Here is a 25,003-nt window from a genome sequence, read left to right as displayed (position 1 = left end):
ACCCTTTCTCACCTTTGTGCAATCACGTGCAATCCATACTGGGCCTAACACCGTCTGAGCCTGCCTCCTGATGTATAGACATATATTTTGAATGTGTACGCTATCCATACATGTTATCTGGGGATACGGTACCCTTTCTCACCTTTGTGCAATCACGTGCAATCCATACTGGGCCTAACACCGTCTGAGCCTGCCTCCTGATGTATAGACATATCTTTTTAATGTGTATGCTATCCATACATGTTATCCGGGGATACGGTACCCTTTCTAACCTTTGTGCAATCACGTGCAATCCATACTGGGCCTAACACCGTCTGAGCCTACCTCCTGATGTATAGACATATATTTTGAATGTGTACGCTATCCATACATGTTATCTGGGGATACGGTACCCTTTCTCACCTTTGTGCAATCACGTGCAATCCATACTGGGCCTAACACCGTCTGAGCCTGCCTCCTGATGTATAGACATATATTTTGAATGTGTACGCTATCCATACATGTTATCTGGGGATACGGTACCCTTTCTCACCTTTGTGCAATCACGTGCAATCCATACTGGGCCTAACACCGTCTGAGCCTGCCTCCTGATGTATAGACATATATTTTGAATGTGTACGCTATCCATACATGTTATGCGGGGATATGGTACCCTTTCTCACCTTTGTGCAATCACATGCAATCCATACTGGGCGTGAGAACGGCTGGCGAGCTGTTAAGCAAGCTACAGCACCTGTGGTTTGCACACGTAAGTTTTTCATTTTTTCAGGAATGACGGTTAGGCCTAATTCCGGAACTGCAGTTGACCTGCACTTACTGGGAAATCATTGTTCGCGGGTAATAATTGTAATCACAGATCCCCATCACTAACGTTGTTCAGCGGGTTATCTGCACCTGTAAGCGACAAACGCTGGCCTTTTCAGTGTAGCGCACATGCAGCCACGGACATGTAAGGGCATGACACACCAGTTATTGGCCAATCTCATGTGCCAGAGCCTCACGTGTCCCTCTAGTAAGCCGGACTTGGACCGCGGGGCATGACGGAGTCTCGTTCGTTAACGGAATTAAGCTTGCAATGTGTGCATCTGTTCTGTAGCTGGCATGGTTGAGGTTTCCCAGGTGGAGTCGAATTTAACTGTAGGCTCCACTCCTGGTGGTGCCCTTCTGGACATTCCTTTAAGGTTCAGCTTTGCAACCATACTGCCCACGTAAAACAAACACTTTGCCTTCATGAACGCTGTTTGGAGGGTCATGACTCGTGGGAATAACGCCGCCCAATCAGTTAACCTGCTAGAGAGATCGTTCGTTGCTCCCAAGCATGACATCACACTCCCTAGGAAGAAGGTAATGCCACTGTGGCGACCGTACTCCTGGGTGCGACACAAGTGCACTGATGCCCAGCCACTGCTCGATGAATCTGCTGGTACATTGACCCAGACCACTACATTCCCCTCGCACGCTACACGGCCTGAATCTGACCCTGATGAAACTCAGGTTACCCTTCCCATATACAGTTCCATCTTACACGGTGACAAAGAGGAAGCTGAAGATGAAAGTGCAGGTTCGGCCCACCCGCCATCAGACACACCACCGTACTATCAGGGGCTCTGTGCCAGTGCCGTCGCCAACGAGTGGGCCCCCCCTGCTTGCTCAGGATCACAGCACTTGCAAAGTTGAAATACTGTGCAGTGAGATGGAAGATGGGGACGACGAGGAGTCCAGACAAGTACAGGGATTCCCTAGCGAGGAGACTTATTTGATTGTTTTCAATGTTGGGACAGCAATTTTTGGGGAGCACTATACTCTGGAGAATGATAGATGGGGCCCACCATACACTGGAACATTCCAAAGGTGGACATCAGACACTGGAGCAGCATTTACAGGGCCCATTATACACTAGAGCATTAGAAATGGGGCCCATTATGTTTGGAGCATTATTTGGGCCCATAAGACAGTGGAGCTTCATCCATGGGGACCAACATATACTGTAGCATTATGTGGAGCTCATCATATACTGTTTCAAACATTATATGGGACCAATGATTCTGTATGGAGAAATAGATGGGCCTCGTCATGAGATGTAAAAAGTGAAGTATTTTTCATTGTACTATATACCGCTATTTCTCTGCCGTATCGGAGCATGATGAGTTGTGGTATGTGTTAAAGGGGCGCTCTTTCTCCCAGGGCACATGAAAACCTGGAGCCAGCCCTCCCCCCACAACTGTAGCCAAATAACCCCCATTTTTCAGTGCATAACTTGTATTATGAAGTTAATTAAGGTTGACAAGCTTAAGTAAGAAGAATTGATGCTTTTGGCATTCAAATGGGCACTGTTGGTGTGTTTCCTGTACTCCTCTCACTGCCGACTTTTATTCCCCATTGACTTACATTGGGTTTCGTGTTTCGGGACGACCCCGACTTTTCCCTATCATCGGACGATCTTGCTCGACCCGACTTTTGGAAAAGTCGGGTTTCACGAAACGAAACGCGACCCTAAAAAACCAAAAGTCGCTCAACTCTATTTAGGATCCCTGTATTTAGTAATATTATAGTGAGAAGAATCCACTTAATTTGCGGTGTGTGTCTCCTGGAGCACAATCTGGGCACTATGTGGTGGGTAATAAAATGGAAAATGTGTAATTTTCACTCTCCAACATCCACTGCGTGTTAATTTGCAGAAAGTGGCTGTGGAGTCAAAATATTCACTCCTCCTAAGGATTATAACCCTCAGTGAATTAATTTATAAAATAGAATCACTTTATGGGGATTTCGATTGTTCTGGTTTTCTGTCATTTAGTTATGTTAGGTCTAGTGTTGAGCATTCCGATACTGCAAATATCGGGTATCGGCTGATATTCGCTTTATCGGAGTTCCGATATTTTTACACTATCGAATACCGGAATCGGAAGTTCCCATAATACATGAGCCAGTTGTGTTAGCCATGTTAACTAATGGCATGGCTGTGATTGACTGCTGAAATGATGTCATCATGATGCGCGGTTTGTGCGGGCCTGCCGGGGGTCTGTGCGGGCCTGCCGGGGGTTGTGTGTGTGTGCAGGCATCATCCGATGGGACTGCAAGTCCCATCGGGCTATGCCTGCTACAATGACAGTGATTGACACATTAGCCAATGATGAGACAGTAGTAGTCCCATCATCCGGCTAATGTGTTGAATGTAAAAAAAAAAAAAACTATACATACTACATACATACAACATGCATACATACTACATTCATACATACTATATATACTACATTCATACAACATACATACTTACTACATATATACTACATTCATACAACATACATACATACTACATATATACACAACATTCATACAACATACATACTACATTCATACAACATACTACATATATACTACATTCATACATACTACATATATACACACAACATTCATACAACATACATACATACTACATTCATACAACATACATACTACATATATACTACATTCATACAACCATACATACTACATTCATACAACATACATACTACATAATACATACTTACTACATATATACTTCATTCATACAACATACAATACATACATATAGACATACAGTACATATAACATAGAGTACATACTCACCATCACTTGTCACTTTGATCCCCGAAGCCAGTGTCATCTGTAAAAAATATTAAAATAACAAACAACCAATATACTCTGTGATCCGCAGAAATCCACTAGTGTCCCACGACGATCTCCTGCAGTGCATCACTGAGAGGTTACTATAGTTCACTAGTCTCACTTTATGGCAAAAGCTGCGTGGGAACTTTCTCACACAGCAATGCCAAAAGTGAGACTATTTTTTTTACAGTGGCGGAGGAATGCCTACCTCCCGTCATTGTATTCCTGGAGCCCCTAGAGGGCAGTCGCATCAGCTGATGCTGCTGCTCTCCACGGGAGATCGTCGTGGGACACTCGTGGATTTCTGCGGACCAGGGAGTATATTGGTTGTTTGTTAATTTAATATTTTTTATAGATGACACTGGCTTCGGGGATCAAAGTGACAAGTGATGGTGAGTATGTACTGTTATACAGTTCACTGCGCACGGTAGACACAGGAACACTCAGGTCTTTGGAGATGGACTTGTAGCCTTGAGATTGCTCATGCTTCCTCACAATTTGGTTTCTCAAGTCCTCAGACAGTTCTTTGGTCTTCTTTCTTTTCTCCATGCTCAATGTACACACAAGGACACAGGACAGAGGTTGAGTCAACTTTAATCCATGTCAACTGGCTGCAAGTGTGATTTAGTTATTGCCAACACCTGTTAGGTGCCACAGGTAAGTTACAGGTGCTGTTAATTACACAAATTAGAGAAGCATCACATGATTTTTCGAACAGTGCCAATACTTTTGTCCACCCTCTTTTTTATGTTTGGTGTGGAATTATATCCAATTTGGCTTTAGGACAATTCTTTTTGTGTTTTTTCATTTAAGACAAATTAAATGAAGATAATAATATCAAAGAATTTGTGTTTGCAATCATTTTCAGGAAGAAACTGAGTATTATCTGACAGAATTGCAGGGGTGTCAATACTTTTGGCCACAACTGTATGTACTGTATGTCTATGTGAATGTATTGTATGAATGTATTGTATGTAGTATGTATGTTGTATGTATGTAGCATGTTGTATGAATGTAGTATATATGTAGTATGTATGCTTTTTTTTTTTTTTTACATTCAACATTAGCCGGATGATGGGACTACTACTGTCCCATCATTGGCTAATGTGTCAATCACTATCATTGTAGCAGGCATCACCCGATGGGACTTGGACCTGGCTAGTCATTGCTTGCGTTGAGAAACATGTGATGGTGTCTCCGCGGCTGTTGATTTACATGCTTTTGCATATTTCCCATAAGGGATGGGGGCATTGCTCTAGATCACTGCGTTGAGAAACATGTGATGGTGTCTCCGCAGTGTTGGATGTTGATCTCCATGAGGTCACTCATCCTTATGTTCATAGCCTTTCACTAGGCATTGCTCCTACTAGCCAGTTTCCTACTCCACACTGATGAGGGGCAATACCCCGAAACAGCTGTCTGTGGATGGATACCATGTTTTGGCATAGGTGGTTTCCTTCATTGGAGACTGCCCTTCCCGTGGTTGTTCCTTCCCGGGGAAAGACCTGGCTAGTCATTGCTTGCGTTGAGAAACATGTGATGGTGTCTCCGCGGCTGTTGATTTACATGCTTTTGCATATTTCCCATAAGGGATGGGGGCATTGCTCTAGATCACTGCGTTGAGAAACATGTGATGGTGTCTCCGCAGTGTTGGATGTTGATCTCCATGAGGTCACTCATCCTTATGTTCATAGCCTTTCACTAGGCATTGCTCCTACTAGCCAGTTTCCTACTCCACACTGATGAGGGGCAATACCCCGAAACAGCTGTCTGTGGATGGATACCATGTTTTGGCATAGGTGGTTTCCTTCATTGGAGACTGCCCTTCCCGTGGTTGTTCCTTCCCGGGGAAAGACCTGGCTAGTCATTGCTTGCGTTGAGAAACATGTGATGGTGTCTCCGCGGCTGTTGATTTACATGCTTTTGCATATTTCCCATAAGGGATGGGGGCATTGCTCTAGATCACTGCGTTGAGAAACATGTGATGGTGTCTCCGCAGTGTTGGATGTTGATCTCCATGAGGTCACTCATCCTTATGTTCATAGCCTTTCACTAGGCATTGCTCCTACTAGCCAGTTTCCTACTCCACACTGATGAGGGGCAATACCCCGAAACAGCTGTCTGTGGATGGATACCATGTTTTGGCATAGGTGGTTTCCTTCATTGGAGACTGCCCTTCCCGTGGTTGTTCCTTCCCGGGGAAAGACCTGGCTAGTCATTGCTTGCGTTGAGAAACATGTGATGGTGTCTCCGCGGCTGTTGATTTACATGCTTTTGCATATTTCCCATAAGGGATGGGGGCATTGCTCTAGATCACTGCGTTGAGAAACATGTGATGGTGTCTCAGCAGTGTTGGATGTTGATCTCCATGAGGTCACTCATCCTTATGTTCATAGCCTTTCACTAGGCATTGCTCCTACTAGCCAGTTTCCTACTCCACACTGATGAGGGGCAATACCCCGAAACAGCTGTCTGTGGATGGATACCATGTTTTGGCATAGGTGGTTTCCTTCATTGGAGACTGCCCTTCCCGTGGTTGTTCCTTCCCGGGGAAAGACCTGGCTAGTCATTGCTTGCGTTGAGAAACATGTGATGGTGTCTCCGCGGCTGTTGATTTACATGCTTTTGCATATTTCCCATAAGGGATGGGGGCATTGCTCTAGATCACTGCGTTGAGAAACATGTGATGGTGTCTCCGCAGTGTTGGATGTTGATCTCCATGAGGTCACTCATCCTTATGTTCATAGCCTTTCACTAGGCATTGCTCCTACTAGCCAGTTTCCTACTCCACACTGATGAGGGGCAATACCCCGAAACAGCTGTCTGTGGATGGATACCATGTTTTGGCATAGGTGGTTTCCTTCATTGGAGACTGCCCTTCCCGTGGTTGTTCCTTCCCGGGGAAAGACCTGGCTAGTCATTGCTTGCGTTGAGAAACATGTGATGGTGTCTCCGCGGCTGTTGATTTACATGCTTTTGCATATTTCCCATAAGGGATGGGGGCATTGCTCTAGATCACTGCGTTGAGAAACATGTGATGGTGTCTCCGCAGTGTTGGATGTTGATCTCCATGAGGTCACTCATCCTTATGTTCATAGCCTTTCACTAGGCATTGCTCCTACTAGCCAGTTTCCTACTCCACACTGATGAGGGGCAATACCCCGAAACAGCTGTCTGTGGATGGATACCATGTTTTGGCATAGGTGGTTTCCTTCATTGGAGACTGCCCTTCCCGTGGTTGTTCCTTCCCGGGGAAAGACCTGGCTAGTCATTGCTTGCGTTGAGAAACATGTGATGGTGTCTCCGCGGCTGTTGATTTACATGCTTTTGCATATTTCCCATAAGGGATGGGGGCATTGCTCTAGATCACTGCGTTGAGAAACATGTGATGGTGTCTCCGCAGTGTTGGATGTTGATCTCCATGAGGTCACTCATCCTTATGTTCGATGCCTGCACACACACACAACCGACAGGCCCACACACACAACCTACAGGCCCGCACAGACCCCCGGCCGGCCCGTACAGACCCCCGGCAGGCCTGCACAGACCCCCGGCAGGCCCGTACAGACCCCCTACAAGCCCACACAGACCCCCGGCAGGCCCGCACAGACCTCCGGCAGGCCCGCACAGACCCCGCCTGCACACACACACACACGCACAGCCTCCGCCCACACTCTTCCCCCCTCCCGAACTGGATGTGCAAGGAAAGAAAGGGTTTATTTTCATTCCGATATTTGTGCCCCATTGACTTGCATGGGTTTCCGGTATCTGAATCGGCGATACCCGATATTTTTGGGGTATCGGTACGATCCAATCCGATCCTATATTTCCCGATATCGGAAGGTATCGCTCAACACTAGTTAGGGCTTCTGCATATGGTGTGTCCAATCTCATCTGGGATCTGTTCCTGCTGTCCAGCTGGAGTAATCTGCTCCCTACTGCAGCCAATTGGAAAGTACCACACCTTACTAAAGCGCAAAGCACATGGCCGGAATCTGCCAGATACAGCGCTGTTCTCCTCTGGTTGAGTCCTCTGTGCTCAGCTTGCGGCTTGTGTATTTGTTTCCTGCTGTGACCGTGGCCCGTTTACTGACTACTCTTGTGTCTTCTGATTCTGTATTCTGTCCTTCTGGTTCTAACCCAGCTATCTGACTATTCTTCTTGCCATCTAACAGCACAGAATAGCAGGTAACACCATGGTCCAAGCCTAGGGGTCCCAGTGTAAGTCCAGATTCATGTAATGGTATTAAAGGGCGATGAGCAAGGCAATCCTTGGGATATGGAAAGCAGAGAAGATAGAGCCAAGCATGTTCATGGTGGACTTCTTTTGAGCTGCCAGGTGACCATGAACAGTGCTCCCAATACATTGTGTCTGCAAACTATTCCAGCTAGATCTTCATTCAAATAGCTAAATGGCGCTCCTTCCCTTCTGAACACTGCCATGTGCCCAGACAGTAGTGTACAATCGTATGTAGGGTATAGTGCGAAGCTGGAAAATAATTTGTAAGATCCAGTTGTTTTCTATTATCCTTTGTGAAGAATTTATCACCACATAAACTGACACACGTCAGATATTAACCCCTTCACCCCCAAGGGTGGTTTGCACGTTCATGACCGGGCCAATTTTTACAATTCTGACCACTGTCCCTTTATGAGGTTATAACTCTGGAACGCTTCAACGGATCTAGGCGATTCTGAGATTGTTTTCTCGTGACATATTGTACTTCACTTTAGTGGTAAAAAATTTTCGCTATAACTTGCGTTTATTTATGAAAAAAACAGAAATATGGCAAAAATTTTGAAAATTTTGCAATTTTCAAACTTTGAATTTGTATGCCCTTAAAACAGAGAAATATGTGACACAAAATAGTTACTAAATAACATTTCCCACATGTCTACTTTACACCAGCACAATTTGGGAAACAACATTTTTTTTTGTTAGGAAGTTATAAGGGTTAAAATTTGACAAGCGATTTCTAATTTTTACAACAAAACTTACAAAACCATTTTTTTTAGGGACCACCTCACATTTGAAGTCACTTTGAGGGGTCTATATGGCAGAAAATACCCAAAAGTGACACCATTCTAAAAACTGCACCCCTGAAGCTACTCAAAACTACATTCAAGAAGATTATTAACCCTTCAGGTGCTTCACAGGAGCAGAAGCAACGTGGAAGGAAAAAATGAACATTTAACTTTTTAGTCACAAAAATAATATTTTAGCAACAATTTTTTTATTTTCCCAAGGGTAACAGGAGAAATTGGACCCCAAAAGTTGTTGTCAAATTTGTCCTGAGTACGCTGATACCCAATATATGGGGGGGAACCACTGTTTGGGCACAAGGCAGGGCTCAGAAGGGAAGGAGCCCCGTTTGACTTGTTCAACCTAAAATTGGCTGGAATTGAGATCGGACGCCATGTCGCGTTTGACGAGTGTCTGATGTGCCTAAACAGTGGAAACCCCCCACAAGTGACCCCATTTTGGAAACTAGACCCCCTAAGGAACTTATCTAGATGTGTGGTGACCACTTTGAACCCCCAAGGGCTTCACAGAAGTTTATAACACCCAGGCGTGAAAATAAAAAATCATATTTTTTCCACAAACATGATCATTTAGTCCCCAATATTTTGTTTTCCCAAGGGTAACAGGAGAAATTGGACCCCAAAAGTTGTTGTCAAATTTGTCCTGAGTACGCTGATACCCAATATATGGGGGGAACCACTGTTTGGGCACAAGGCAGGGCTCAGAAGGGATGGAGCCCCGTTTGACTTTTTCAACCTAAAATTGGCTGGAATTGAGATCGGACGCCATGTCGCGTTTGACGAGTGTCTGATGTGCCTAAACAGTGGAAACCCCCCACAAGTGACCCCATTTTGGAAACTAGACCCCCTAATGAACTTATCTAGATGTGTGGTGACCACTTTGAACCCCCAAGGGCTTCACAGAAGTTTATAACACCCAGGCGTGAAGATAAAAAATCATATTTTTTCCACAAACATGATCATTTAGTCCCCAATATTTTGTTTTCCCAAGGGTAACAGGAGAAATTGGACCCCAAAGGTTGTTGTCAAATTTGTCCTGAGTACGCTGATACCCAATATGTGGGGGGGAACCACTGTTTAGGCACATGGCAGGGCTCAGAAGGGAAGGAGCCCCGTTTGACTTTTTCAACCTAAAATTGGCTGGAATTGAGATCGGACGCCATGTCACGTTTGACGAGCGTCTGATGTGCCTAAACAGTGGAAACCCCCCACAAGTGACCCCATTTTGGAAACTAGACCCCCTAAGGAACTTATCTAGATGTGTGGTGACCACTTTGAACCCCCAAGGGCTTCACAGAAGTTTATAACACCCGGGAGTGAAAATAAAAAATCATATTTTTTCCACAAACATGATCATTTAGTCCCCAATATTTTGTTTTCCCAAGGGTAACAGGAGAAATTGGACCCCAAAGGTTGTTGTCAAATTTGTCCTGAGTACGCTGATACCCAATATGTGGGGAGGAACCACTGTTTGGGCACATGGCAGGGCTCAGAAGGGAAGGAGCCCCGTTTGACTTTTTCAACCTAAAATTGGCTGGAATTGAGATCGGACGCCATGTCGCGTTTGACGAGTGTCTGATGTGCCTAAACAGTGGAAACCCCCCACAAGTGACCCCATTTTGGAAACTAGACCCCCTAAGGAACTTATCTAGATGTGTGGTGACCACTTTGAACCCCCAAGGGCTTCACAGAAGTTTATAACACCCAGGCGTGAAAATAAAAAATCATATTTTTTCCACAAACATGATCATTTAGTCCCCAATATTTTGTTTTCCCAAGGGTAACAGGAGAAATTGGACCCCAAAGGTTGTTGTCAAATTTGTCCTGAGTACGCTGATACCCAATATGTGGGGGGGAACCACTGTTTAGGCACATGGCAGGGCTCAGAAGGGAAGGAGCCCCGTTTGACTTTTTCAACCTAGAATTGGCTGGAAGTGAGATCGGACGCCATGTCACGTTTGACGAGCGTCTGATGTGCCTAAACAGTGGAAACCCCCCACAAGTGACCCCATTTTGGAAACTAGACCCCCTAAGGAACTTATCTAGATGTGTGGTGACCACTTTGAACCCCCAAGGGCTTCACAGAAGTTTATAACACCCGGGAGTGAAAATAAAAAATCATATTTTTTCCACAAACATGATCATTTAGTCCCCAATATTTTGTTTTCCCAAGGGTAACAGGAGAAATTGGACCCCAAAGGTTCTTGTCAAATTTGTCCTGAGTATGCTGATACCCAATATGTGGGGGGGAACCACTGTTTAGGCACATGGCAGGGCTCACAAGGGAAGGAGCCCCGTTTGACTTTTTCAACCTAAAATTGGCTGGAATTGAGATCGGACGCCATGTCACGTTTGACGAGCATCTGATGTGCCTAAACAGTGGAAACCCCCCACAAGTGACCCCATTTTGGAAACTAGACCACCTAAGGAACTTATCTAGATGTGTGGTGAGCACTTTGAACCCCCAAGGGCTTCACAGAAGTTTATAACACCCGGGCGTGAAAATAAAAAATCATATTTTTTCCACAAACATGATCATTTAGTCCCCAATATTTTGTTTTCCCAAGGGTAACAGGAGAAATTGGACCCCAAAGGTTGTTGTCAAATTTGTCCTGAGTACGCTGATACCCAATATGTGTGGGGGAACCACTGTTTAGGCACATGGCAGGGCTCAGAAGGGAAGGAGCCCCGTTTGACTTTTTCAACCTAAAATTGGCTGGAATTGAGATCGGACGCCATGTCACGTTTGACGAGCGTCTGATGTGCCTAAACAGTGGAAACCCCCCACAAGTGACCCCATTTTGGAAACTAGACCCCCTAAGGAACTTATCTAGATGTGTGGTGAGCACTTTGAACCCCCAAGGGCTTCACAGAAGTTTATAACACCCGGGCGTGAAAATATAAAATCCTGTTTTGTTCCCACATAAATGATCATTTAGTCCCCAATTTTTAATTTTCCCAAGAGTAACAGGAGAAATTGGACCCCAAAAGTTGTTGTTCAATTTGTCCTGAGTACCCTGATACCCCACATGTGGGAGAAAACTACTGTTTGGGCACACGTCAGGGCTCGAAATGGAAGTAATGACGTTTTGGAAAGCAGACTTTGATTGAATGGTCTGCGGGCGTCATGTTCCATTTGCAGAGCCCTTGATGTTCCTAAACAGTAGAAACCCCCAATAAGTGACCCCATTTTGGAAACTAGACCCCCTAAGGAACTTATCTAGACGTGTGGTGAGCACTTTGAACCCCCAAGTGTTTCACTAAAGATTATAATGCCCAGGCGTGAAAATATAAAATCCTGTTTTGTTCCCACATAAATGATCATTTAGTCCCCAATTTTTAAATTTTCCCAAGAGTAACAGGAGAAATTGGACCCCAAAAGTTGTTGTCCAATTTGTCCTGAGTACCCTGATACCCCACATGTGGGAGAAAACTACTGTTTGGGCACACGTCAGGGCTCGAAAGGGAAGTAATGATGTTTTGGAAAGCAGACTTTGATTGAATGGTCTGCGGGCGTCATGTTCCATTTGCAGAGCCCTTGATGTTCCTAAACAGTAGAAACCCCCAATAAGTGACCCCATTTTGGAAACTAGACCCCCTAAGGAACTTATCTAGATGTGTGGTGAGCACTTTGAACCCCTAAGTGTTTCACTAAAGATTATAATGCCCAGGCGTGAAAATATAAAATCCTGTTTTGTTCCCACATAAATGATAATTTAGTCCCCAATTTTTAATTTTCCCAAGAGTAACAGGAGAAATTGGACCCCAAAAGTCGTTGTCCAATTTGTCCTGGGTACTCTGGTACCCCACATGTGGGAAAAAACTGTTTAGGCACACGTTGGGGCTCGAAAGGGAAGTAGTGTTGTTTTGGAATGCAGACTTTGATGGTCTGCTGGCGTCATGTTCCATTTGCAGAGTCCCTGATGTGCCTAAACAGGAAAAAAACCCACATATGACATCATTTTGGATACTAGACCCCCAATGAACAAATCTAGATGTGCCCCCAACTAATCTAATGTAAATTAGTAGTGCATGGAGGTGTGGTACAATTTGAAGCAATCCTTCATGCACAGGCCAGGTTTTTCGGGGCAGGTGTCGCACTGGTAAGTGGTGTCCCTGCGTATTCCATTTCTTTGTAACACACTCGACACCTTTTTTGCGGCTTACCTTTTCTTGGGGTTGGCGGGACCACCCCCGGAAAATGCTGACCTGGGACAATACGAGCACCTTCAGTTCCTGAAGTACTGGGGCCCGCTCCTTCCTGAGCGCCAAACATCATGGCCTTAACCACTACCTCCTGGAAATGAAGGTACGCCGTATCGCTGGGGCATGCACATTGTGACAGCAGGAATGCGTTGAGCATTGCCATTTGGACGATGTGCACGGCCAGCTTTTTGTACCACACCTTGGCCTTCCTCAATGCATTGTACGGTTGGAGGAGTTGATCGGAGAGATCAACTCCCCCCATTTTTTTGTTGTACCCCACTACACATGTCGGTTTGAGGACCTGTGTAGAGGTACCCCGTACAGTGCAGAGGGTACTGCCATCACCGTGTATGGTGGTCAAGAGATGGACATCTCTCTTGTCCTTGTACTTGACCACCAGCAGGTGGTCGCTACATTGGGCTCTGCTCTCACCTTTTCGGAGCATCTGCCCAAGTAGCGTCTTCAGGAGGCCTCTCTGATTTTTGCGGACAGTACCGCAGGCTGCGGTACGTCGCTCAGAGAGGGATTTGTAGAGTGGGATGCTGGTATAAAAGTTATCAGTGTAGAGGTGATAACCTTTATCCAGCAGTGGGTGCACCAAATCCCACACAATTTTCCCACTCACTCCCAGGAAAGGAGGACACTCAGGGGGTTCAATCCGGGTGTCCTTCCCTTCGTAAACTCTAAACTTGTGGGTGTACCCTGAGGTACTCTCACACAACTTATAGAGTTTGATTCCGTACCTGGCCCTCTTACTGGGCAGGTATTGACGGAATCGCAGCCTTCCCTTGAAGTGAACCAAGGACTCATCCACGCAGATGTCCCTTTGGGGCACGTACACTTCAGCAAACTTTTTGTTGAAGTGTTCGATGACCGGCCGAACTTTGAACAGACGGTCAAAGTTGGGGTCATCTTGTGCGGGACACGCTGCATTATCAGTATAATGCAGAAACTTGTGGATGGCCTCAAAACGCGTCCGGGCCATGACCATTCGGAACACTGGAGTGTTGTATAAAATATCAACACTCCAATATTGCCGAATTTCCGGTTTCTTCAGTATCCCCATATGGAGGACCAGGCCCCAAAACTGCGTCATTTCAACTGCGTCTACAGGAGACCAGTTTGAAAATGTTGAACGCGGGTTTTGCTCCAAAAATTGACGAGCGTACAAATTAGTTTGCTCCACCATGAGGTTAACAAAATCCTCAGAGAAAAAGACTTTGAAAAAGTCAATTTCTGTGAGGCCGGTGGTGTCAAACTTGATTCCTGATTCTGCCACAAAATCAGGAATCAGTGGCTCGTAATTTTCGGGGGGCGAGGTCCATACGGGGAGCACTGGGTCAGCTGCGGGCATGGTGGGCGCTGCCTCATCTTCTGTCCTGGAGCGTCTGCGTGGCGGTTCCGCAGGACCCGAGGAGGAAGATGAGGAGGGAGAAGAGGAAGAAGAAGAGGATGAAGAATCCGAAAAATAAAGAAAAGTCGGATCGTCATCCAAATCGCTATCAGTTTCGGAGGCAAGTAAAGCATATGAATAGCGCTGTTGGGATGAATTTGATGAAATTTTTGTGTAAATATGGTGCTTGGGTGTACACTTTATTGAAAACTGTATGTGTACGTGAGGGGGGGGGAGTGATTGGTGTAAACTTTCTGTAAAGAAAAAGCTGTGGAAAAAAGTATAAAACAGCAGGCCTAGCTGATAAGTGTCACTTATCAAAACTAGGCTGCTGGATGTGCGCACGGGGTGGCGCAAGGGGGGGGTGGAAAAAAAAAAAAAAAGGAAAACGGCAAACTCTGATAAGTGAACTGTGTCACTTATCCAAGTTTCGCAGCTGCGGGATGTGTGTACGGAGGGGCTAAGGAAAAAAAAGCGAGCTCAAGTGTTGATCGGTGAACTGCGTCACCAATCAACGCTCGGCGGCTGCGCACGGAGGTGGCGCAAAAGTGGGGTGGAGGGGGGTAAAAATAGGGGGAAGGGGGATGGGGGGATTGGGGTGGAAGAAGAGAGATTGGGCAGGGATCAACAGTTAGGGTTGTAGTTAGGTGGCACAAAGGGGGGTGAAAAAAATGAAAAGCGGCAGGCACAAGCTTGGATAAGTGACGTGTGTCACTTATCCAACTTTTGCGGCTGCGGGATGTGTGTACGGAAGTGGCGCAAAAGGGGCTAAGGAAAAAAAAACGAGCTCAAGTGTTGATCGGTGAACCTCGTCACCAATCAACGCTCGGCAGCTGCGCACGGAGGTGGCGCAAAAGTGGGGTGGAGGGGGGTAAAAATAGGGGGAAGGGGGATGGGGGATTGGGGTGGATGAAGATAGATTGGGCAGGGATCAACAGTTAGGGTTGTAGTTAGGTGGCACAAAGGGGGGTGAAAAAAATGAAAAACGGCAGGCACAAGCTTGGATAAGTGACGTGTGTCACTTATCCAACTTTTGCGGCTGCGGAATGTGTGAACGGAAGTGGCGCAAAGGGGGCTAAGGAAAAAAAAGCGAGCGCGAGTGTTGATCGGTGAACTGCGTCACCGATCAACGCTCGCCGGCTGCGCACGGAGGTGACGCAAAAGTGGGGTGGAGGGGGGTAAAAGGGGGGTAAGAGGGGGGGTGGAGGGGGGATGGGGGGATGAAGATAGATTGGGGGGGTGAAGATAGATTGGGCAGGGGATCAGGGATCAATTAACACTTACAATTGTAGTTTTCTTTCTTCTTCTTCTTCTTTCTTCTGCAGGGATTGTGATGCTACAAGCTGTGGCACCACAATACCCAGCACAGGAGCTGTTGCTGCGCCCGACTTCTCTGCAGGAATCCTCAGCTAGAGTGAGGACCCCTGCAGACAGGTCAGAGGCAGGTCAGGGGGCAGGTCACAGAGCGGTCACATCGCTGCTGTGACCTGTCATTGGTGGGATCGAATGATTACATCGATCCCACCAATCCCTGATCTGCCTGGTGACCATGGCAACTGCCTAGAATCGGAGCTCACAGCTCCGATTACTAGGCAGGTCATGCCCAGGTCACCAGCAGGGCACAGAGCGGTCACATGGTGACCGCAGCTGTGCCCTGTGGTTGGCGCGATCGCCGATCTAATCGATCGCGCCAGCCAACTCCTGCAGGCCCTACTGGGCCTGCATCAGGCTCCAGCATGATCGGTGCTAATATAGCACCGATCCTGGCCGGTACTGGCAGGGCACAGCGGCGATATAGCGCCGCTGTGCACTGCGATTGGCGCGATCGATCAGATCGGCGATCGCGCCAATCCGGGTGCTTTTTGCCGGTGCCTGGCGTTGCCAGGCACCGGCTCTAGGATCGAGTACATCGGTACTCGATCCCCGCCTAGGACATCATTGTTTCAGCCAAGCTGATTGGCTGAAACAATGAGAAACGCTGCGATTGGCTGTTCAGAATTGAACAGCCAATCACAGCGCTCTGGATGCCGGGGGGGCGGGATCGCAGCCCGGGATGCCGACGCCATCTTTTCTAAGGTGAGATGGCGTCGGAATTTTAATGCGATCACCGCGACTTTAGTCGCGGTATCGCATTAAAGGGCCCGACGTACTATCCCGTCCCCGGTCATACGGGCCCGGGTACCGTGGACGGGATAGTACGTCGGATGGCCGGAAGGGGTTAATAATGGGGCCTGATTAGGAACTACTGAAATGATCAAACTCCACAGTCTCCATCAGTACTAAATGAGTAACTAGTGGTGAAACCTCTCTGGTGTAACTAGAGTATGGGTCTCGGAGACTTCACAATCTATACTATCCTAAGCTCCAATATTTTCTGTCAGATGAGTTTCAAGAAGAAATATTAGGCATTTAAAGAGAACTGTGTATAAGGCCGGTTTCACACGTCCTGATATTTCCGGTACCGGAGATGTCCATGTGTGTAATACTTGTGGCACATGTGTGACAACCGTGTGCCGCCCTAGTGCAGCATCAGTACCACAAGGACGGCCGACAGGGAAGAAGCGCTACAGTAAGCGCTGTTCCCCGGCAGCGGGTGCTGAAGACGCTCACATCATTCTCCCCTGCTCTGCTGGCGGGGAGAATAATGATAGTTATATTAAAGTAAGAATGATGACTATTACTCCCATCAACCTACACCTGATGCTAAGTACAATGACAGCAGGAGCAGATGATGGGAGTATTCCTCACCCGCCGCCTGCACTATAACTAAATAAAGGAATGAAAAAACGGCGTGCGTTCCCTTTTATTTTCTATAACCAGTCCGGAAAAACTCACAACTGGGGGCTGCAACCCTCATCTGTCAGCTTTGGCAAGGCTGGTTTTCAAGAATAGAGGGGTCCAAACAGTTTTTTTAATTAATTAAATAATTTAAAAAAACGGCATGAGTTCCCCTCCATTTTTGACAACCAGCATTGCTAAAGCTGACAACTGGGGGCTAGTATTCTCAGGCTTGTAAGGGGCCATAGATATTGACCCCCCAGCCTAAAAATAGCAGCCTGCAGCTGCCCAGAAAAGGAAAATCTATTAAATGCGCCTATTCTGGTGCTTTGCCCGGCTCTTCCCACTTGCCCTGTAGTGATGGCAAGTGGGCTTCATATTTGTGGGGTTGTATTGTCAGGTGACATCAAGCCCACGGCTTAGTAATGGAGAGTAAGACACCTATCCATTACTAATCCTATAGATATATGGTAAATAAATCACAGCCAGAATAAAGTCTTTTATTAGAGATAAAACAACACACATGGTAAGTAGGAAGAGCCGGGCAAAGTGTCGGAATTTCTGGGTTTTCTGGGCAGCTGCGGGCTGGTTATTGTTTAATCTGTATTTGTAGTTTTCAGTTAATGAGATTCTTGTGCTTCGGGGTGGGATTGTGGGAGTGGCTGTGGGTTGGGCTGTGGGAGGGGCCTTATGTGGTGCTCTGCGTATATATTCATCTGTATTGGCTTATGACACTGACCCTTCAGTGACCTGCCCCCTATTTTACATAAAAAATTACATCCAGAAAAATGTCACCGGCGATGGTGGCGCCTGCGCAGTACCATCTATAAGTAAGAGATAGATGCTACTGGCCAGGCGCCGCCAGTGTCATTTGTAATTTCTTTTTTCTAAGCCTCACAATAGCCACAATATTATAGGCATAATCACCAATAATATCAACACTATTATATGCATTATGTAATAATGTGGGCAGGTCAGTGAGGGGTCAGCGACCTGTCATAAGCCAATACAGATGCATATGTAAACAGACCATCATATAAAGCTCCGCCCACAGCCCCGCCCCAGAGCACGAGAATCTCATTAACTGAAGACTACAAATACAGATTAAACATAAACCACAAGACGGATTTCATCACCAGGTATCACTGTAATCAGTATAACGACGCTGACCTGACAGTGTCTGTAGGTTACTGTGCACAATCCGGCTGACAGGATCCCTTTAAATTTAGATCTTAGGCATTTGGAAGAGGCAATGGAGAGATTTTTTTCAAGACTATCAGGGAGTTACAGACTCACATTAGGCAGGAAGGCCGATCCCACCACAATCAAACTATCATACAGAATGAACAGGTTATAAAAAAAAGACACAGAATAAAAAAATATGTTACATCCCCAACAACGTATGTACAAGGGGAGAACACTAAACGAGTTGCACTCATTTATGGTGGACCATTGCAGCCACTATGAGTCCTGACCGGAGGAGTAGAGAAAGTATTAGCGCCCCCATTTCAGGAGAGATTGTGCAGTTATCTGAATTCCTTAGGATGGAAAACATATTGGAATTCATGACGTTTAGTAAATCTATGACACCAGGGCTGGAGCCAACACATCTCCTGCAGGCGGGAATAAATGTATATTACAGCCATCAGCCACACACAGCTTAGAGATCTATCATGGCACAGGTGGAATGTTTGTCCTGGAGATTATCACAATCCTCCTTGAAATTACTGTATTTTTTGGACCATAAGACGCACCTAGGTTTTAGAGAATGAAATTAGGAAAAAAAATTGAAGCAAAAAATGTGGTCAATTCTGTACTTAATATCCCCTATCCTGGTATATATGGTCCCCTCATACCCATTCTGATACACATGGCCCACTCATCTCTATCCTGGTATGCATGGCCTCATCCCAATCCTGGTATGCAGGGTCCCCATCTTGTCCTGGTATGCATGATCCCATCCCTATCATGGTATGCAGAGCTCCCATCTTGTCCTGGTATGCATGGTCCCATCCCTATCCTTGTATGCAGGGTCCCCATCTCGTTCTAGTATGCATGGTCCCATCCCTATCCTTGTATGCAGGGTCCCCATCTCGTTCTAGTATGCATGGTCCCATCCCAATCCTGGTATGCAGGGTCCCCATCTTGTCCTAGTAGGTATGGCCCCATCTCATCCTGGTATGCAGGGCCCCATCTCATCCTAGTATGCATGGCACCTCATCGCTATCCTGGTATGCATGGCCCCATCATCCCTATCCTGGAAAGCATGGCCCCAACCTTATCCTGGTATGCATGGACCCCATCTCGTCCTGGTATTCAGTGACTTATTTCGTCCTGGTATGTAGGGCCCCATCCTTATAAGAAGCCCCCACCCCCATTCCTATCCTGGTGTGCATGGCCCATCACAAAACATTAAAAAAAAACCAAACCATTACGCTTACCTCTGGTGCCAGCATCTGCTATTTGCTTGTAAGCAGCGCTGAGAACAGTGAGCATTCATGAATATTCATTTCTCTTAAGTAGCGGCACACGTGACCGCCGGTAGCAGCAGGAAGCCGGTGGCTGACACTGCGCGCTACTGAAGAGCAATGAATACTCACTGCCCTTTGCGTGCACGTCCCTGCCATGCGCTGCTTACAAGCATATAGCAGTTGCTGGCACCGGAGCAGGATGCTGCGAGGGAGCGCGGGGTAAGTAAGTGTAATGATTTGTTTTTTAATGTTTTCTGATGGGACCATGCATACCAGGATGGGGACGGGGGTGGGGGCCAATTATAAGGATGGGGCCATGCATACCAGGACCGGGGTTAGGGGCTAATCATCTCAAGATACTATTATTAAAGAGAAATGAATATTCATTGCCCTCCAAGCCCATGGGCGTGTAATGCAGTGAATATTCATTTCTCTTTAGCAGCGGGAACAAGATTTAGCCGCAGTCACCGGCTCCAGCCTCCTGTGACCCGCTGCTCCGCTGATGCAGTTCCCTCACCTCCACACCAAAGCCAGAGCCGGTACATCCGGACTATAAGACGCAACCCCCATTTTCCTCCACATTTTTGAAGGATAAAAGTGTGTCTTATAGTCCGAAAAATACGGTAGTTTTAATACAAATTGGAAAGTCAGGATAAAGGGAAACTCTGCTGTTATTGTACAGAAATTCACACTTGGCCTCACTGCACATTTACTGTTGTGGATCATAAAAGATGTTTGGCCAGAAAGACTGGACCTGGTCTTGTAGGGACCATGAGACATTCAGCAGCACAGAAGGGAGAGAAGATTCATCCGATAAGATCTCAGGGATCTAGGAAGCCAACAGCATCATTACCCTCCGCTTTCTCTTACAGGCCCAGCATAAGATTTTTCTACAAGTGATTTTCTATCTTGTCAGCACATTCTACGTACGCTGTCATTTGGATTTAGTTACAGATCTGGGCAGGGAACAGTCAGCGTCTCCTAATCCCAGGGGGTAGGTGGATCTACCAGGTTGTAAGTTCTATAGAAAAGGGATTTCAATGTCCAAAATCAATGAACAGTTTTGGGTGGAGGAGAATGTTGTGGTACTAGAGGCAAAATGGTGATCATGGTAATACGGCCGGACTACACCACCGATAAAGCAACCACAGCCGGTGACTGAGAGGAATCTGTGACTTCTCTACATTCAGTGGTTACTACTCACCTGGGTAGTCATATGTGGGAATCTCCTCTTTACACCGCTCATCATCTCTTACATATGTCTCTGTAGTATTAATATGGGTCAGATCTTCACCCTGAAACAAATATTGTAAAAGTCACCGACAGATGGAGAAGTCCCATCTATGATCAGCTCTAATCCTGCCATCTCCACCGTTCTCATTACACAGGTATAAAACATATAACACTGGTGGATAAAACAAGACTGAGCACAAGACCTTCACAGCCGTCTACACATCATAGGGGAGATCTCCTGACACCTTCTCTCCATCTACCTGATGATCCTGAGGAGCACTGGGATCCTCTTGTTTACAGTCCTGTGGAAGAAGAGGACGGGGACATCTCTCTGGTGTTGTCCTCTTACTGGATAGATCTGGAGGAAACACATACAGGGACTGAATTCATTCTCTACATACAGATAATTATAGGCCGTGTGTATTTAGTCCTGTCTATTACCTGGAGATGTGAGGCGCTGGGGAACCTCCATTATGACGTTCTTGTACAGATCGCTGTGTCCTTCTAAATACTCCCACTCCTCCATGGAGAAATAGACAGCGACCTCCTGACACCTTATAGGAACCTGACACATACAATGATACCGTCATCCCCCGATCCCTTCATAGTGTTTCTGTATAATGTCCAGGCATTCCCAGCAGTGTCACCTCTCCAGTCAGCAGCTCAAACATCTTGTAGATGAGTTCTAGGATCTTCTGGTCATTGATATCCTCACGGATTAGGGGGTGAGGTGGAGGCCCCGTGATTGGGCTCAGGGGTCTTCCAGATCCCTCAGACACAGGGTCCTGACAGCGATCACTAGAGGTCTTCTTCACCACTGTGTAATCCTGGTTATGGAGAGACACATTAATAAATCTCACTACAGACATTTCCAGAGTCCTCACCTCTCCAGTTCTGTCCATATGTTATTCCCATAGATAAGAATGATAGAATGTGACGTCATCAGAATCTCTCACCTCTCCAGTGAGACGGAAGAGGATCTCTAGGGTGAGGTGTAACATTCTCTCCGCCATCTTGTCTCTGTCCATACCCATCCTTGATGGGTAAATCAAGAATATTTTCTTTTGTAGAAGATCTTCACTGAGAGGATCCGATATTGTAGAGACCTGAATGAGAAGAAGATGATGCGATGTAACACTGTGCTTGAGAGCGGGCCCACCTGGAGCTACTGTCAGGGCTGGCGTTTGTACTTCACATGTATCAGAGTGCAGGGAGTGAGTCATGTAACCACTCTTCTGCAGTTTGTGGAGGAGAGGGGGAAGGAAGGTTACCCACCCAATCCAGGATGAGCGCGCTCTCCTTCAAAGCTCCCTGCTGCAGAGAAGTCATCAGCCCCAAAAGCCTGGACGCAGCGGGGCTTGCTCTGCCTCTGACTGTGAGCTGAGCTCACTGTCTGCACTCTTCTGCTTCTGTCTGGAAGGAGCCTGACAGCCAAGGAGGCTAGGAGCAGCACCGAGGACCAGGGACACACTGGACACAACATGAGGACTGATGAGTGTCTTGGCACATGTCATTTACTATTTGATATGTCTAATCTGTTGGTCGAATATATACATACAGATATATAAAGCAATGAAGGTTCTTAAAGGGGTTGTCCACTACTTTAAATTAACCCCCCAATGTATCCCCCTGGCGCCCCTAATGAATTTTGTAAATACCTCATGTTGCCTATACTGCCTGTGAGCGTCGCTATCGCTGGCCGCTCACAGGCAGCACATGACCCCTGGCTGCAGCCGGCTCTTGCTTCCGCTGACGTCCCGACAAGTGCTGGCAGCAGCCGGGGGTCCATCTTCCTCCTTCCGCGCTGGCTGCCAGGCTGTGGGAGCGATTATCCCCCCGCATCACACCCGGCATCCACCAAGCGCCCATTCATTGAGAAAGCGCGCAGTGGATGCTGGGTGGATGCTGGGTGTGACCCCGGGGGTAACCCCGCCCACAACCCAGCAGCCACTGCGGGGACCCAGCGCTGAGTCACGCCTCACTTGTGACATCAGCGCTGGGTTACGTGCTGCCTGTGAGCGGCCAGCGATAACGCCACTCACAGGCAGTATAGGCAACATGAGGTATTTACAAAATTCATTAGGGGCCTGGGGGGATACTTTGGGGGTTAATTTAATGTAGTGGACAACCCCTTTAAACTTTTATGTCTTGTTTATCCTGCAAGCTGGACAGAGACTAAGGGTATGTGCACACGTTGCTTATTCCATTGTGGATTTTTCTGCATGGATTCTGCAGAATCCGCAGGTAAGACGACCTGTGTTTTACCTGCAGGTTCCTGCGGATTTAGTGCGGATTTGCTCTGCGTTTTTACACCTGCAGATTCCTATAATGGAATAGGTAAAGGTTTTAAATACAAGAGTTAGGACTGTCCCACAAGGGTTGCCGTGACGTGGCGGGATGGCTTCTACATTATTTTGATCAAAATTATGTTAACTAAATACCCTTATTATTACTATTATTACTACCTTCATGCAATTTTTGCAATATATTTTTTTACTTTTTTATTCCAGGATATTTGTTTTGTGTTTTGCTTTTGGTTTTCTCTGTGTAAAGGTCATGTGTTCATATGCAATTACAATTTGCATGCACATTAATTTACTTTTTCTGCTCAGACCCAGTTTCTCATTTGTTTCATTGCGCATTCTGTGCATATAAGGGTGTGACCGCCCTGCTTCTGAGTTGGAAAATCCATCCTGTCTGGCCTACACTATTACTGGTGGTTCAGTCCCTCTGTCCTTGTTCACATTTACGTCACTTGACAAGTGGAAAGGTTTTAAATACAAGAGTTAGGACTGTCCCACAAGGGTTGCCGTGACGTGGCAGGATGGCTTCTACATTATTTTGATCAAAATTATGTTAACTAAATACCCTTATTATTACTATTATTACTACCTTCATGCAATTTTTGCAATATATTTTTTTACTTTTTTATTCCAGGATATTTGTTTTGTGTTTTGCTTTTGGTTTTCTCTGTGTAAAGGTCATGTGTTCATATGCAATTACAATTTGCATGCACATTAATTTACTTTTTCTGCTCAGACCCAGTTTCTCATTTGTTTCATTGCGCATTCTGTGCATATAAGGGTGTGACCGCCCTGCTTCTGAGTTGGAAAATCCATCCTGTCTGGCCTACACTATTACTGGTGGTTCAGTCCCTCTGTCCTTGTTCACATTTACGTCACTTGACAAGTGGAAAGGTTTTAAATACAAGAGTTAGGACTGTCCCACAAGGGTTGCCGTGACGTGGCGGGATGGCTTCTACATTATTTTGATCAAAATTATGTTAACTAAATACCCTTATTATTACTATTATTACTACCTTCATGCAATTTTTGCAATATATTTTTTTACTTTTTTATTCCAGGATATTTGTTTTGTGTTTTGTTTTTGGTTTTCTCTATAATGGAATAGGTGTAAAACCGCTGCGGAATCCGCACAAAGAATTGACATGCTGTGGAAAATAAACCGCTGTGTTTCCGCGCTGAATTTTCAGCATCATGTGCACAGCGGTTTTTGTTGCTCACTATGGGCCTGATTCACCGTCTCTCCTGCCTTGATTGACATGGCTGACGTCTCCTGTGTCATCCACTGTCTGTCCAGCTCTCGCACCTGCACAGGAGGGAACAGGAGCTGCGCAGCGCAACAGACTGGATGACATAGGAGGCGTCAGCCACGTCAGTAAAGGCAGGAGGATGGCAATTGTGGGGTCAGAGGAGGTGCTAAGCAGGGACCATAGACACTCATCCGACTGGACGCTGCCGATTAGCTTACGAGAAGGAGAATGATTATTTTCTTAAGTTTGCAAGCGGCTGGAATCTTACAGGATGGCTTTTTAAATGTGGCTAAAAGATGGTGGCTACAGGTCTTACAGATTAACCCCTTCACCCCCAAGGGTGGTTTGCACGTTCATGACTGGGCCAATTTTTACAATTCTGACCACTGTCCCTTTATGAGGTCATAACTCTGGAACGCTTCCATGGATCCCGGTGATTCTGACATTGTTTTCTCGTGACATATTGTACTTCATGTTAGTGGTAAAATTTCATTCAAATAACTTGCGTTTATTTGTGAGAAAAATGGAAATTTGGCGAAAATTTTGAAAACTTCGCAATTTTCCAACTTTGAGTTTTTATGCCCTTAAATCACAGAGATACGGCACACAAAAAACTTGATAACTAATATTTCCCACATGTTTACTTTACATCAGCACAATTTTGGAACCAAAATTTTT

The 25,003-nt window shown here is 46.2% G+C and overlaps 1 protein-coding gene across 2 annotated transcripts in view; it reads right to left on the bottom strand.

The window, feature by feature from the left end:
• The window catches only part of LOC141101510 (gastrula zinc finger protein XlCGF66.1-like), a 108,622-nt gene that overhangs the window by 8,538 nt on the left and 75,081 nt on the right, over window positions 1-25,003 (bottom strand). The window contains exons 1-6 of one of the 2 annotated variants that reach the window (XM_073590638.1): window positions 22,048-22,248; window positions 21,729-21,878; window positions 21,420-21,599; window positions 21,214-21,337; window positions 21,033-21,130; window positions 20,744-20,834 (exon numbers count right to left, since the gene is read on the bottom strand). In XM_073590638.1, the coding sequence (XP_073446739.1) occupies window positions 20,744-20,834; window positions 21,033-21,130; window positions 21,214-21,337; window positions 21,420-21,599; window positions 21,729-21,878; window positions 22,048-22,101 (697 nt within the window). In that variant the 5' untranslated portion in view covers window positions 22,102-22,248. Of the gene's footprint in view, window positions 1-20,743; window positions 20,835-21,032; window positions 21,131-21,213; window positions 21,338-21,419; window positions 21,600-21,728; window positions 21,879-22,047; window positions 22,249-25,003 lie in introns of those variants that run through there. The other variant, XM_073590639.1, reaches the window with a different exon arrangement.

This window comes from Dendrobates tinctorius, unplaced genomic scaffold, assembly GCF_039654945.1.
Source record: "Dendrobates tinctorius isolate UK_male_01 unplaced genomic scaffold, ASM3965494v1 ptg000119l, whole genome shotgun sequence".
NCBI lineage: Eukaryota > Metazoa > Chordata > Amphibia > Anura > Dendrobatidae > Dendrobates > Dendrobates tinctorius.
The sequence above is the reverse complement of the archived record's forward strand: the minus strand, read 5'-3'. Positions and strand labels throughout refer to the sequence as shown.